The 14012-nt window shown below is 48.6% G+C and overlaps 1 protein-coding gene across 8 annotated transcripts in view; it reads left to right on the forward strand.

Moving 5' to 3' along the window:
- The window catches only part of CUX2 (cut like homeobox 2), a 327980-nt gene extending 321271 nt beyond the window's left edge, over positions 1–6709 (forward strand). For all 8 annotated transcript variants that reach the window (XM_037743460.1, XM_017542258.1, XM_037743455.1 and 5 more), the window contains one exon: positions 3681–6709. In XM_037743460.1, the coding sequence (XP_037599388.1) occupies positions 3681–4482 (802 nt within the window). In that variant the 3' untranslated portion in view covers positions 4483–6709. The remainder of the gene's footprint in view (positions 1–3680) is intronic.
- The last annotated feature ends 7303 nt before the right edge of the window (positions 6710–14012 follow it).

Below are 14012 nucleotides of genomic sequence, written 5' to 3' on the forward strand. Positions count from 1 at the left end.
CATTGGCCTGCAGAGGTTGAGCTTCCTAGGAGTTTAGTCTCAGGGCTAGTTCTGAGGGGACCCCTGTATAAAACATTTGACAGGGGGATTTCAGGGACCATCTCTGAGAAACACCCCACCCCTGCCCCTGCCAAGCTTCCTAAATAGGAAAAGTCTCTGGTGCCCACATGGTACCAGAGAAGAAAATCCACTCATCCATTCCAGGGGGAGATAATGTCTTTTGATCCCCAAGGCAGAACTAGGAAAGAGGAGACTGGTGGGAGGAGCAATGCAGCATCTCCTCTCTCCCAGGCACCAGGGTCCCACAGACCTGATTTCAAGCCCCACCTCTGCTGTATGGCCTTGGGCAAGTCATTTTACTTCTCCAAGACTCACCCTTATTTTACAGATGAGGAACCTAATACCTATCCCCCAATGCTTGATTATGGATCAAATGAAATAACTCTGGTATAAATGCGTTATAAAATATGATTTTGGCCGGGTGCAGTGGCTCACACCTATAATCACACCTGTAATTTGGGAGGCTGAGGCAGGCAGATCACCTGATGTCAGGAGCTCCAGACAAGCCTGGCCAAAATGACAAAACCCTGTCTCTACTGAAAATACAAAAGTTAGCCAGGTGCAGTGGCAGGCACCTGTAATTCCAGCTACTCAGGAGGCTGAAGCAGGAGAATCACTTAAACCCAGGATGTGGAGGTTGCAGTGAGCCAAGATCATGCCACTGCACTCCAGCCTGGCTGACAGAATGAGACTCTATCTCAAAAAAACAAATTAAAATAAAATATGGTTTATCATCCAACTCAAACCAGAGCTTCCCAAATAGCAAATGACATAGGTCTTTAAAGCCTTTTCATTTCCTTCCATCCCTGTGGGATATGGGGACATCTCCTCCTCTCTGATTCCTCACAGGAACTGAGCACCCCATTATTATCCAACATATTCATTCAATAAACGTTTCTAATGTATGCACGGTGAACTAATCCCTGCCCTTAAGGACCTTACAGTCATAAAACAAAACATTTCACTGTAATCTAATAAGCGCTGTGAAACAGAAAGGAACAAGGGGCCAAGGGAAAAGGGAATTTTGCCTGGGGAGGACTTTACAGAAGTGCTATTTGAGATGGGTTTTGAGGGATGAATAGGAGTTTGCACAAAGGAGAAGAGAGAATTCTACTCTCAAAATAAATAACTCTCAAAGGGTTATAATTACAGAAGAACACATTATTTCATTTGGTAAATGTTTACTGAGCATCTACTCTGTACCAGACCCCACAGAAAACAAGACAGAGTCCCTGCCCATCAAAGCTCTTCCTGCTAAAGGAAGCTAAGGGAGGTGGAGGAGGGCCCTGGAAGGCAGGCACGGTCACCTTTGTGGGGGGATTGAGGACCGAGAAAGGGTTGGACCAGTGACCCCTCACAGCCCCTCCAGGCCCAAGATCCTGGAATGGGAGTCCCACAGGACCTGGGCAGGGAGGCGGGGGCAGGAAAGTAGAAGCCAGACTGCTGGGTTCAGAGCCCTGCGACCGTGCCTGTTACTATGCCTTCTCAACCTGGTCTCCTTTATCAATGCGAATTAGACTAGTATACCATTATGAGTTTATTATATTAGGTTGGTGCAAAAGTAATTGCACTTTTTGCCATTTTTGTTTTGTTTTTGTTTAGTAGAGATGGGGTTTTGCCACATTGGCCAGGGTAGTCTAGAACTCCTGACCTCAAGTGGTCCGCCTCCCTTGGCCTCCCTAAGTGCTGGTATTACAGGCATAAGCCACCACACCCAGCTGGTTTTTGCCATTTTTTAAAAAAACTGTTTCTTGATTCATTTTAAAGGATTTGCCATTTTTTTAAATTTTTATACTCTACTAAAAGTACAAAATTAGCCAGGCATGATGGTGGATGCCTGTAATCCCAGCTACTTAGGAAACTGAGGCAAGAGAATCGCTTGAACCCAGGAGGTAGAGGTTGCTGGGAGTAAATAATAACCCCCGACACACAAGACTGAGCAAAAAAAAAAAAATTAAAAAAAAAAAAAAAAAAAAAAAAAAAAATGGTTTTGTCATTTTTAAAAGTCACAAAAAAAAAAATTAGCAGAAAATGCAATTACTTTTACACCAGCCTAATAGAAATGAAATAAACAGGCCAGGCGCCGTGGCTCCCACCTGTAATCCCAGCACCGTGGGAGGCTGAGGCTGGTGGGTCACTTGAGGTCAGGAGTTGAAGACCAGCCTGACCAACATGGTGAAACCCTGACTCTACTAAAAATACAAAAATAAGCCAGGCATAGTGGTGCAGGCCTGTAATCCCAGCTGCTCGGGAGTCTGAGGCAGTAGAATCACTTGAACTCAGGAAGCAGAGGTTGCAGTTAGCCAAGGTTGCACCACTGTACTCCAGCCTGGGCGACAGAGCAAGACTCTGTCTCAAAAAAAAACAAAACAAAAAAAAGAAAAGAGCAAAAAGTGCTTAGCCTAGTGCCCAACACATGATAAGCACCCATTATTATTAAGTTTGTAACTCTAATTTAGAGTTGCTAATAGCCTATGTTAGTGTCATTTATTGTTAACATAAATGGCCAGGGAGCCACAGCATTGAATGTGCTAACAAAACCCCTGTTGCTCTATGACCTTGGACAAGTTATTTAAAATTTCTTGACCTCATTTGCTATAAGAAAATAATTGGGGTCAGCTGGGCATGGTGGCTCACACCTGTAATACCAGCACTTTGGGAAGCTCAGGTGGGTGGATCACATGAGGTCAGGAGACCAGCCTGGTCAACACGGTAAAACCACATCAATAGATAGACAGATAGATAGGTAGACATAAGATAAGATAAAAGATAAGATAAGATAAAAGATAGAAAGAAAATAATTGGGGTTGGGCCCAGTGGCTCAAGCCTGTAATCACAGCACTTTGGGAGGCCGAGGTGGGTGGGTCACCTGAAGTCAGGAATTTGAGACCAGCCTGGCCAACATAGCAAAACTCTGTCTCTAAATAAAAATACAAAAATTAGCCAGTCACTGTGGTGCGCGCCTGTAATCCCAGCTACGCAGGAAGCTGAGGCAGGAGAACTGCTTGAACCCAGGAGGTAGAGTTTGCAGTGAGCCGAGATCTCACTACTGCACTCCAGCTTGAGTGACAGAGTGAGGCTGTCTCAAAAAAAAAAAAAGATAAAATCATAATCATTTATTCAATTTAGCCCAATGTAAATATTATTAATAAATTCTTTCACGTTGTTTTGTATTAAGCCTGAAAACCAGTGTATATCATACCCTTAAAGCACATGCCAATCTGGACTAGTCTCATGTCAAGCACTCGAGAGCTATGTATGGCCAATGACTGCAGTGTTGCCCAGCAAAGGTTTAGGTCATGAGCTTTGGGATTCAGTAGTCATGAGTTCAAGTCCCAGCTCTGCCACTTACTAGCTGTGTGACCTGGGGCAAGTCACTTAACATCTCTGAGCCTTGTTTCCTGTGAAGTGGGGATAATAATAGCACCCACCTTGTCGTGTTGAGAAGACGTAATAAGATGGTGCATGTATGGAAGCTTAGTGCTTAGAGAACCCCAGGGCAGTGGGTGGGGTCAAAATGCCAGGGCAGTGGGTGGGGTCAAAATGCTATGTATGCAGATGAAGTCCAGGGTTTGGGGGTCCCCTGTCCAGTTCCAGGCTCACCACCGTCTCTGCCCCAGGTCCCGGATGCGCCGGGAGATGTTGGTGGAAGGGACCCAGGATGAGCCAGACCTTGACCCAAGTGGGGGTCCTGGAATCCTACCGCCAGGCCACTCCCACCCAGACCCCACCCCGCAGAGCCCTGACTCTGAGACTGACGATCAGAAGCCAACCGTGAAGGAACTGGAGCTTCAGGAGGGCCCTGAGGAGAACAGCACAACCCTGACCACCCAGGACAAGGCCCAAGTGAGGATCAAGCAGGAACAGATGGAGGAGGACACCGAGCAAGAGGCAGGCAACCAGCCCCAGGACTTAGGGGAGCCAGACAAAGGCCAAAGTCCCCCCAAAGAGGAGCATCCTGACCCTCTGGGTAATGACGGATTACAAAAAGTGGCTCCTGGGCCCCTCCTTCCAGGTGGACCCACCCCAGACTGTCCCTCACTTCATCCCCCACAGGAGAGTGAGGCCGGGGAGCGGCTTCACCCAGACCCTCTAAGTTTTAAATCAGCCTCGGAGTCCTCACGCTGCAGCCTGGAGGTGTCACTGAACTCGCCCTCAGCTGCCTCCTCGCCAGGCCTCATGATGTCTGTGTCACCTGTCCCTTCCTCCTCAGCTCCCATCTCCCCATCCCCACCTGGCGCGCCCCCTGCCAAAGTGCCGAGTGCCAGCCCCACTGCCGACACAGCTGGAGCCTTGCACCCCAACACCAAGGTGAACCCCAACTTGCAGCGGCGGCACGAGAAGATGGCCAACCTGAACAGCATCATTTACCGACTAGAACGGGCTGCCAATCGGGAGGAGGCCCTGGAGTGGGAGTTCTGAAGGCAGGGTGAGGGGCAAGGGACATACCCTAGTAACTACCTTCCTTCTCTCACTCTTCTCAACAGGGTGGGGTACGGGATGGAGGAACTTAACCATCAAAATGTGGACAGCAATGTTATGCCGTTTACGTTTTTTGTTGTAATCCTAGTTCTATGAAGTTGTGTGAGCAGGTGGGTCAAATGCCATTGCCTCCACTTGGGCACCCCTGCCCCTCTTCTCTGCCGTGACCCCTCTGCAGGAGGCAGAAGCAAAGTGGCACCACATATTCACCTGAAAACTCCAAACTCTTTTAGAAAAATAAATAAATATTTATAGACCTCTTTTAGATATTTTAATAAAGGATCCTTTGGAATTTATCCCAGCTGATGCTGTTTTGATATTACAGAGAGTTATAAAATCAGGATGCTGTCACAACTGTTGCGAAGTATACACTGAAGTTGTGTCGTTTTTGCCACTAGATGAGATTAAAAGAAGACAATTGTTCAAAGCCATCGCAAAACACTATAAGACTGACCAAAACCTTTAGATAACCTTTGAACCACGGTTTTTTCCACATCTGTGTGTGAGACACAGCGCATTGCTACTGCCCTTCCAGAAACTGTGCTAAAAAGAGAAAGTCCAAAAGACTCTAAATGAAAACCTCGATGCCGTTGAGGATGTGTTTCATTCTGGTGGTCTGTTTTGCAACCCTGATAACACAGAATGCCCCATGCCATTGTAAATGTTGTAGAGCTGTGGGCTGTGGCCCAACCATCCTATACGAGATGTAGCATGGTACAGAACAAACTGCCCACACAGGTCTCACTAGTTAGAAACCTGTGATGCCATGGAGGTCAGACATCCAACTTGTCCATCTATAGGCAAGAAGCATTTCCAGATCCTTTGGAAATGTGGGCATGGGGTGGGTGCCGGAAGAGTGGCGTTTGAGCCAGAGCAACCCCATTTCCCCACGTGAACCATGGGCACAACCCAGAAGTTTCCCCGCTTGTAGGAGTGTGGGTATTCCAAGCAAGACTGTGGCCACCATTCTTCCCCTCTTGGTGTTTTCCAAAAGTGACTGTGTTGGTCATCCCATGACCACTGAAGCTTAGTAACCAGCGCCAAAAAGTAGATTCATCAAACTGGAGACCCCAGCTCCCCTTCTCACCATCTTCTTTCTCAAGTTGACCCTGGTGCTGTTTCTGGAAGGCATCTGCAACTCCAAGTCCATGCAGAACTCTGGAAGGCCAAGTTCATCGCAGCATGTTCACCATATCCCAGCCTCCAAATCTACCCTCCTACCATCCAACGCATGACCTGTTGGGGAGCAGAGACTCAACCTCCGACTCAGAGGAGCCCTTCTTCCAGCGTCTTTGGCATGGTTTCTAGGGTGAGAGTTCCCAATTTGGATGGAACAGCCACCATGTTAGTTACTGAATCTCTCTCCCTTGTGTTTATTACATTTCCTTTTTCAAACTGTCTGTGGGAAGGCTGAATTGGGTGACTCCCCAGAATGAAGATGAAAAGATCATAATCAGTGCTGATGTGATAACCAGCGGGAGAGATAACCGATGGAGGTTTCAAAGACGCAGCTAACAATGTGAAACCATATGGGCAAAACTCAGCAACTGGAAGGTACAGATTAAGGACCATTCCAGAAATTCCAACTCCCAGCCCAGGCTGCAGTCTCCACCCCAAACAGTCAACAAAACACAAACCCTGAAGGAAAACCTTTTCCATACACCCAGGCTATGCATTGAAGAGTTTTCCACTGTATACATTTTTATCCAGATGAAGGTATTTTTATATTTTGACAATAGGAAACAGTGACCAATTTTCAGAGTAATCAAATCTGGAACAAACGAAACATCTCCTTTTTGCCACTACTACCCTGTTGCAATTAAGACAACCGTGGGGGAACACACGACTTTTTACTGTTGAAACCAACACAGCATTGAAATCCAGGCTTATACGCAGACTTCGATTCCTAGAGAACTAAATTTGGCTTTAGTGTTACGGGATTTGATTAAGCACTTAGTATAGTCTTTTGAACACAGAAATCCTGTTTCACTTAAAGCTAGCGGACCCGTGAACAACTTTGTCAGGTTCACGTCCTGTAACGGTTAAAACACACACACACACACACACACCATTTCTATGAGAGATTGATGAACTTTGTTTAAAATTTTAAAAAAAAAAAAGGAACATGTTCTGTAAACGAGTCGCTAAATACAGAATTGCATAATAATTCTGGGTGTCTTGCTTCTTTGTTCTGGGGCTAGGAATGCAAACTGGAGGTCAGATCTGGCCCTCAGAGATGTTTCCCAGAATGGTATTTTTTGAAACTAGTTTTTAAGGCACAATGGCTCACACCTATGATCCCAGTGCTTTGGGAAGCTGAGACGGGAGGATTGCTTGAGCCCAGGAATTTGAGGCCGCAGTGAGCTATGACTGCCACTACATTCCAGCATAGACAACAGAGAGAGACTCCATCTCTAAACAAAGAAAAAAAAATTAAGCCAATGTCTAAATTGCCAACATTGGCTCGGCGTGGTGGCTCATACCTCTGTAATCCCAGCAGTTTAGGAAGCCGAGGTGGGAGGATCACTTGAGGCCAGGAGTTTCAGACCAGCCTGAGCAACACCGTGAGATCCTCCTCTCTAAAAAAATTAATTGCCAACATTAAAATGTGGGGGCATGTCCCATAAAAAGCATGACTACCAGCTTCTCTGGAAATAGTTACCATCTCAGCCACACTGGGCCCACCTTCCAGTGTGACCACAGCCAGATGAGGGCTGGCCACCTTTAAACAGGGCACAAGCCCGTGATATGCTTCAGCCCTCAGCTGTCCCACCTGCCTGGGCCCTGTGTGCATCTGGGTTGGCAAGTGTGCCTTGTGGACCAGCCTGCAGCACGGTGGAAGCTGGTCAGACTCCAGGGCTTGATATAAGGAGTCAGAATTGCACCATACCCCTAAACCAGAGAGTGAACCAGTTTGCAAGCTGCGACGACCTCTGTACAGTGTGTGAATGGTTAGTGCCCCCAGCCCCGATGGGAAGATGCCAAGAGGGGCTTCCTGTTGACCACCATAGCATCACCCCTTTCCTAGGTGTATAACTAGGGCCTGTTTCCTCACCTGCAAAATGGGGGTATCACAGCAGCCAGCTCAAAAGGTCATTGTGAAGAATATACATGCATGTGCATAAAACTGTGTGGCAGTAAGAACTCGATAACTAAATACAAAAATTAGCTGAGCATGGTAGCAGGCGCCTATAGTCCTAGCTACTTAGGAGACTGAGGCACGAGAATCACTTAAACCCAGAAGGTAGAGGCTGTAGTGAGCCGAGATTGAGCCACCGCATTCCAGCCTGGGTGGCAGAGTGAGACTATTAAGAAAAACTCGGGGCCGGGTGCGGTGGCTTACGCCTGTAATCCCAGCAATTTGTGGGGCCGAGGCAGGTGGATCACGAGGTCAGGAGTTCGAGCCCAGCCTGACCAACATGATGAAACCCGTCTCTACTAAAAATACAAAAATTAGCTTGGTGTGGTGGCACATGCCTGTAATCCCAGCTACTCATGAGGCTGAGGCAGAAGAATCACTTGAACCTGGGAGGTGGAGGTTGCAGTGAGCCAAGATCGTGCCATTGCACTTCAGCCTGGACAACAGAGCGAGACTGTTTGAAAAAGAAAAAAAGAAAACCTCAGTAACTATTAGTTATTGTTATAAGTAGGGGGTAGGTTCTTCCAGCCCATGATAGTGAGTCTCTTTGTACATCAGGATCCGGCTGCAGGAGGGGATTTTGTGACCTATGTCAGGAGAGTCCCTGAAGTGGCACTAAACATCACTCACCCGTGAGCCCAGCCATGTGGCTGTCCCAAGACAGCCTTTTTCCCTTTGTCTGGAAACTTCCAATTGCCCCAGTTTTTCCATATGTCCTTCCAGGGAGACTTGAACAGCTACCTCCACCTCAGTTAGGATAACTAACTGCTCCAAGCCCAGAAGGACGGCCCGCTGGGATGCCTGGTACCCCATCACGGAGTGGTGGCAGTGGGGGGGCAGCAGGTTAGGGCCAGGCCCCCATCAGCCATGGAGCCCCTGAGAAGCCCGTTTCGGGTGACATTTCATGCAGATGGATGGCCTATCCTCAGAGCTGGAGAGGAACATGGGAGTCAAGAGCCAGGTGGCCTGGTTTCAACGCTGACTCCACCTCTTAGAGCTGTGTGACCTTGGGCAAATACCTCAGTTTCCCAGCGGTGAAGTGGAGACGACAGTAATGGCATCTTGCTCATAAGGTGGTTGTAAAGATGCAAATTAAGTAAAACCAAAGACTGCCCTTTCGGACCCTCATTGGTTCACAGCCCTTGAGAAAGTCGGAAGTCAGAAACCACCAGGGTGCGGCCCCCTGTGGGACCAGGCGGACAGGGGTGGAGTCTGGCACTGCACAAGCTACCCGAGAACCCAAAGGAATAGGTGCCTGTGGGCCTCAGGGACTGAAGCGTGTTCTGGGTCATCAGCTTTGGTGTGGACAGGGTGTCTGCCGCCACTTCCCTGGCATGAAACATGTGGCAACAGTGCAGCAAAGATGTGGAATTCTGCACCGGGGGCTGCAGGAAAGTACAGGGGCTGGAGAGCAATGAGAAGGCCAGGATAGCCTCCAGGAGGAGGCAGGTTTGGATTGGGGCACAGAGGAGAGTGGAGAGCCCAGCTAGAGGCCACTTGGCAACGGTTCATCCAGCTACTAAGTATTTATTGAGTGCCTACTGTCTGCTCAGTGCTATAAGCATTTATTGAGTACCTACTGTGTGCTCAGCGCTTGGATGGAGGAAAAACAGGAGGCCATGAGGGCACAAGTAGTGGGGTCCAGGAAGGCTTCCTGGAGAAGGGGGCATCCCAGCTGACGCTTGAAAGAGTTAGAAAGGAGAAGTAGAGGAGAAGTACAGAAGGAACCACAGGCAAGAGGTGGGACAGAGATAAGAACCTGGGAGGAAGAAGCTTAAAGGAGGCTGGAAGTTGAGGTAGGGCAGCGGGGAGGAAGAGGGATGAGATCAGATTGTGAAGCACCTTGGGGCATGGCAGGAAATATGCCTTTCTCCTGAGGGCACTGGGGAGCCACAGAGGGTGTGAGGCAGGGGGTTGCTGTGAGTCTAGCCTTTGAGGAGGTTAGGAGGTCACATCTGCCTGGGGAGAAGGCAGATTACCAAGGAGGGCAGGCCCCGAGCCTCAGGCCTCCGTGCCTTCCTCCCTCTCCTAGTTTAGCTCCTCCCACCAGCCAGGCAGCCCCACATCCCATCACCTCCTAGAGAATGCACAAAGCCAAGCCCTCCCTAGCTGACTGGCCCTTGATGTGGTCATTCTAAAGCCCTAGCTCCCCACAGCCAAGGCTCCAGGTTGTGCTGCTATGGAAACCAGGCTGCCTTTGCAAGTACCGGGGACACTGAGCGCACTCCCAATCCCAAGAGCAGGGGGCCTGGGGCAGGGAAGGCCACCCAGAGAGGCCAACCAGGTGACCTTAGCCATGGTGACTCCTCACTCCAGGTCTGTTTCCCTACCTGCACACAATGAGAGGGAGAAACAGTTGCACTCTTGGCTGATCTATGACCTTCTCCAGCCTCCTAGGGTATAGGTGTGAAAGCACAGGCTTTGAACTTAGCCTGGCCTGGGTTTGAATCTCCCCTATCGGCAATCCTAGAGCCATTCCATGAAACTCAGTTTCCTTAACTGGAAAATGGATTTGATCATCGTAGCATCCCTTTTACCAGTTGTCTATGACTACATAACAAACGCTGCCAAGATTGAGTGGCTTAAAACAGTAAGCACTGTCTCTCATGATCTCTCATAATCTTCATGGGATAGGAATGTGGCGATCATGTAACTGGATGATTCTGGCTGGTAGGTCTTTCAGGAGGTTACAGTTAAAACGTCACCCAAGGCTGCAGTCATCTGAAGGCTCTTCTGGGACTGGAGGATCCACTTCCAAAATGGCGCACTCCCATGGCCCACAAGTTGGTGTTGGTTGTGGGCTTCAGTTCTCCAGGTAGGCCTCTCCACAGGGCTGCTTGAGTGTCCTCACAACATGGTGGCTGACTTCCCCTACAGTAGCCACAGCTACTGTCTGCTATGACCTAGATTTGGAAGCCCCATTGTTGCATCCAAAGTTGGCCACATGGGCCCACCATGACTCAGTGTGGGAAAGAACCGTACCAGGCTGTGGATACCAGGAAGCAGGGTCACCTGGGCCCCATCTTAGAGGCTGCCACCACACTACCTTATTTCTTCAGCTGTGGCCCTTGAATCCCTGGCACCCTACTCAAAATGGAATTTCCTGGGCCCGTGCAAACCTGAGCCAGGGCCCAGGAATCTGCATTTTTAAGAAGCGCTCCAGCTGATTCGGACACAAACTAAAGGTTAAGCCCACTGACTATCATAGGTCTCAACAAATGGGAGGGACTTCTCATCCAGTTGGTTTTCTTTGGCCAACCCTTGGGTGTGTTGGCCCCTAGGACGGACACTGGCAAACAGAAGAGAATGACAGAATAGGAGCACAGAACAGAGATTCACTGGGTTTCTTATAGTCTGGAACTGTTAGGTTGAAAGAAATTATAACCCACTTAACTATGCAAATGTTTATTGGGAGGATCCGGGGAGATCCTGGAAAACCCAAAAGCAGGAAGTTCAGCCAGGCTTCATGTGTTGCACAGGCTATTTTGATCTTAGTTCCCTCTAAGGCCTGGCTGTTTCTCTCCCTGCCATCATGTCCCAGAAGGGTCACTCAGCCATCAACTCAAGTTTAGCACTTACAGATTCTGAACTTAGTTCGCAGGACCCTGATTGGCTCAGCTTGCGTCTGACCAACTCTCATCCAATCAGCTGTAGTCAAAGAGGGAAGAATCAGGGGAGCTGAGAGAGGCATGGAGGCAAAGATTGGCTTCTCTGTGCCAGGCCCCGGGGAGAGACAGAGGGGAGGCAGATGTAGCCCCTTTCTTGAGTAGCTGCAGCCTAGAGGGCCTGGGTACCCTGCCCTGGGATTTTTCAGCATCACGATTAGAGAAGCAATGACAGCTGTGCCCCAGGACCATGAAGAGAGGGCAGCAACCATGGCCCTGGTGCTCAGCTGCTCTCAGCCCCAGGCACCAGGGAACCGAAAAGGTAGCTGGCCCCAGTGTCAGGAGCAGGAAACCCTCTTGGAAAAAACAATGCATGGGCCCGCCTTTATTATTATTGTTGTGGTGGTGGTGGCGGGAAAATAGGCTGAGCGTGGTGGCTCATGCCTGTAATCCCAGCCCTTTGGGAGGCCGAGGCGGGCAGATCACCCAACCTGAGGTTGGGAGTTCGAGACCAGCCTGAGTTGTTATTGGTGGTGGTGGTGGTAAAATAGGCCAGGTGCGGTGGCTCACACCTATAATCCTAGCACTTTAGGAGACCAAGGCGAGTGGATCACCTGAGGTCGGGACTTTGAGGCCAGCCTGACCAACATGGAGAAACCCCATCTCTACTAAAAGTACAAAATTAGCTGGGCGTGGTGGTGCATGCCTGTAATCCCAGCTACTCAGGAGCCTGAGGCAGGAGAATTGCTTGAACCAGGGAGGCAGAGGTTGTGGTGAGCCGAGATCACGCCATCACACTCCAGCCTGGGCAACAGAGCAAGACTCTATCTCAAAAAAAAAGTAATAGCAAAACTGCAATTACTTTTGCACCAAAATAATACCTCCTATAAGTTGAATTATATATATATATATATATACACACACACACACACACACATATATGTAACACACATAAACTAAAGTTAGCCTTTTTTTTTTTTTTTTTTGAGATGGGATCACTCTGTCACCCAGGCTGGAGTGCAGCGGCACAATCTCAGTTCACTGCAACCTCTGCCTCCCAGGCTCAAGCAATCCTCCCACCTCAGCCTCTGAGTAGCTGGGACTACAGGCACACACCACTATGCCTGGCTAATTTTTGTGTTTTTTATAGATATGGGGTTTTGCCATGTTGCCCAGGCTGGTCTCAAGCTCCTGGGCTCAAGCAATCTGCCTACTTCGGCCTCTCACAGTCCTGGGATTACAGGTATGAGCCACTGTGCCCGGGCACAACCTTGCCATCCTAACCATTTTCGAGTGTACAGTACAGTGGTATTAAGAACATTCATAACAATGCAGCCATCATCACCGTCCATCTCCAGAACTCTTTCCATCTTGCAAAACTAAACTCTGTCCTCATTAATCACTAACTCCCCATCTTGCCTCCCCTGAGACCCTGGCACCCACCATTCTACTTTTTGTCTCTGAATTTGGCTATTCTTAGTATTAGATCAGTGCAAAATTAATTGTGGTTTTTGTCATTAAAAGTAATAGCAAAGACGAGCACAGTGGCTCATGCCTGTAATCCCAGCACTTTGGGAGGCTGAGGCGGAAGGATCACCTGAGGTCAGGAGTTCAAGACCAGCTTGACCAACATGAAGAAACCCCGCCTCTACTAAAAATACAAAAAATATCTGGGCATAGTGGCACATGCCTATAATCTCAGCTACTCAGGAGGCTGAGGCAGGAGAATCACTTGAACCCGGGAGGCGGAGGTTGCAGTGAGCCGAGATCATGCCATCACACTCCAGCCTGGGCAACAGAGCAAGACTCCATCTCAAAAAAAAAAAAAAAAAAGTAATAGCAAAACTGCAATTACTTTTGCACCAAAATAACATCTCTTATAAGTGGAATTATACAGTATTTGTTATTTTGTGACTGGCTTATTTCATTTAGCCTAATGTCTTCAGGATTCATCTATGTTGTAGCATGTGTCAAAATTTCCTTCTCTTAAGGCTGAAAAATATTCCATTCCCTGGATAGACCACAGTTTGTTTACCCACTAATCCACTGATGGGCGCTTGGGATGAACGCAAGAATAATGCTGCTATGAACATGGGTATGCAAATGTTTTTTCAAGACCCTGCTTTTGCTGGATATGCTGGCTCACGCCTGTAATCTCAACACTTTGGAAGGCCGAGGCAGGAGGATTGGTTGGCCCAGGAGTTCAAGACCAGCCTGGGCAACACAGCAAGACCCCCATCTCTAAAATTAAAAAGTTAGGCGTGCTGGTGTGTACCTGTGGTTCCAGCTACTTGGAAGGCTGAAGTGAGATGATCGCTTGAACCAGGGAGGTCAAGGCTGCAGTAAGCCTGAATGGTGTCACCACTGCCCTCCAGCCTGGGCAACAGGGCAAGACCTGTCTTTTTTTTTAATTCTTTTTTTTTTTTTAAGACGGGGTTTCACCATGTTGGTCAGGCTGGTCTTGAACTCCCGACCTCAGGTGATCTGCCCGCCTTGGCCTCCAAAGTGCTTGGATTACAGGCGGGAGCCACCACACCCGGCATGACCCTGTCTTTAAAGGAAAAAGAAAAAAAACAGCTGGACGAGGTGGCTCATGCCTGTAATTCCAGCATTTTGGGAGGCCAAGGCAGGTGGATCACCTGAGGTCAAGAGTTTGAGACCTGCCTGGCCAACAAACCCCATCTCTATTAAAAATATGAAAAATTAGCTGGGTGTGGTGGCACATG

The sequence above is a fragment of the Cebus imitator genome, unplaced genomic scaffold, assembly GCF_001604975.1.
Source record: "Cebus imitator isolate Cc_AM_T3 unplaced genomic scaffold, Cebus_imitator-1.0 Scaffold8, whole genome shotgun sequence".
Taxonomy (NCBI): Eukaryota; Metazoa; Chordata; class Mammalia; order Primates; family Cebidae; genus Cebus; species Cebus imitator.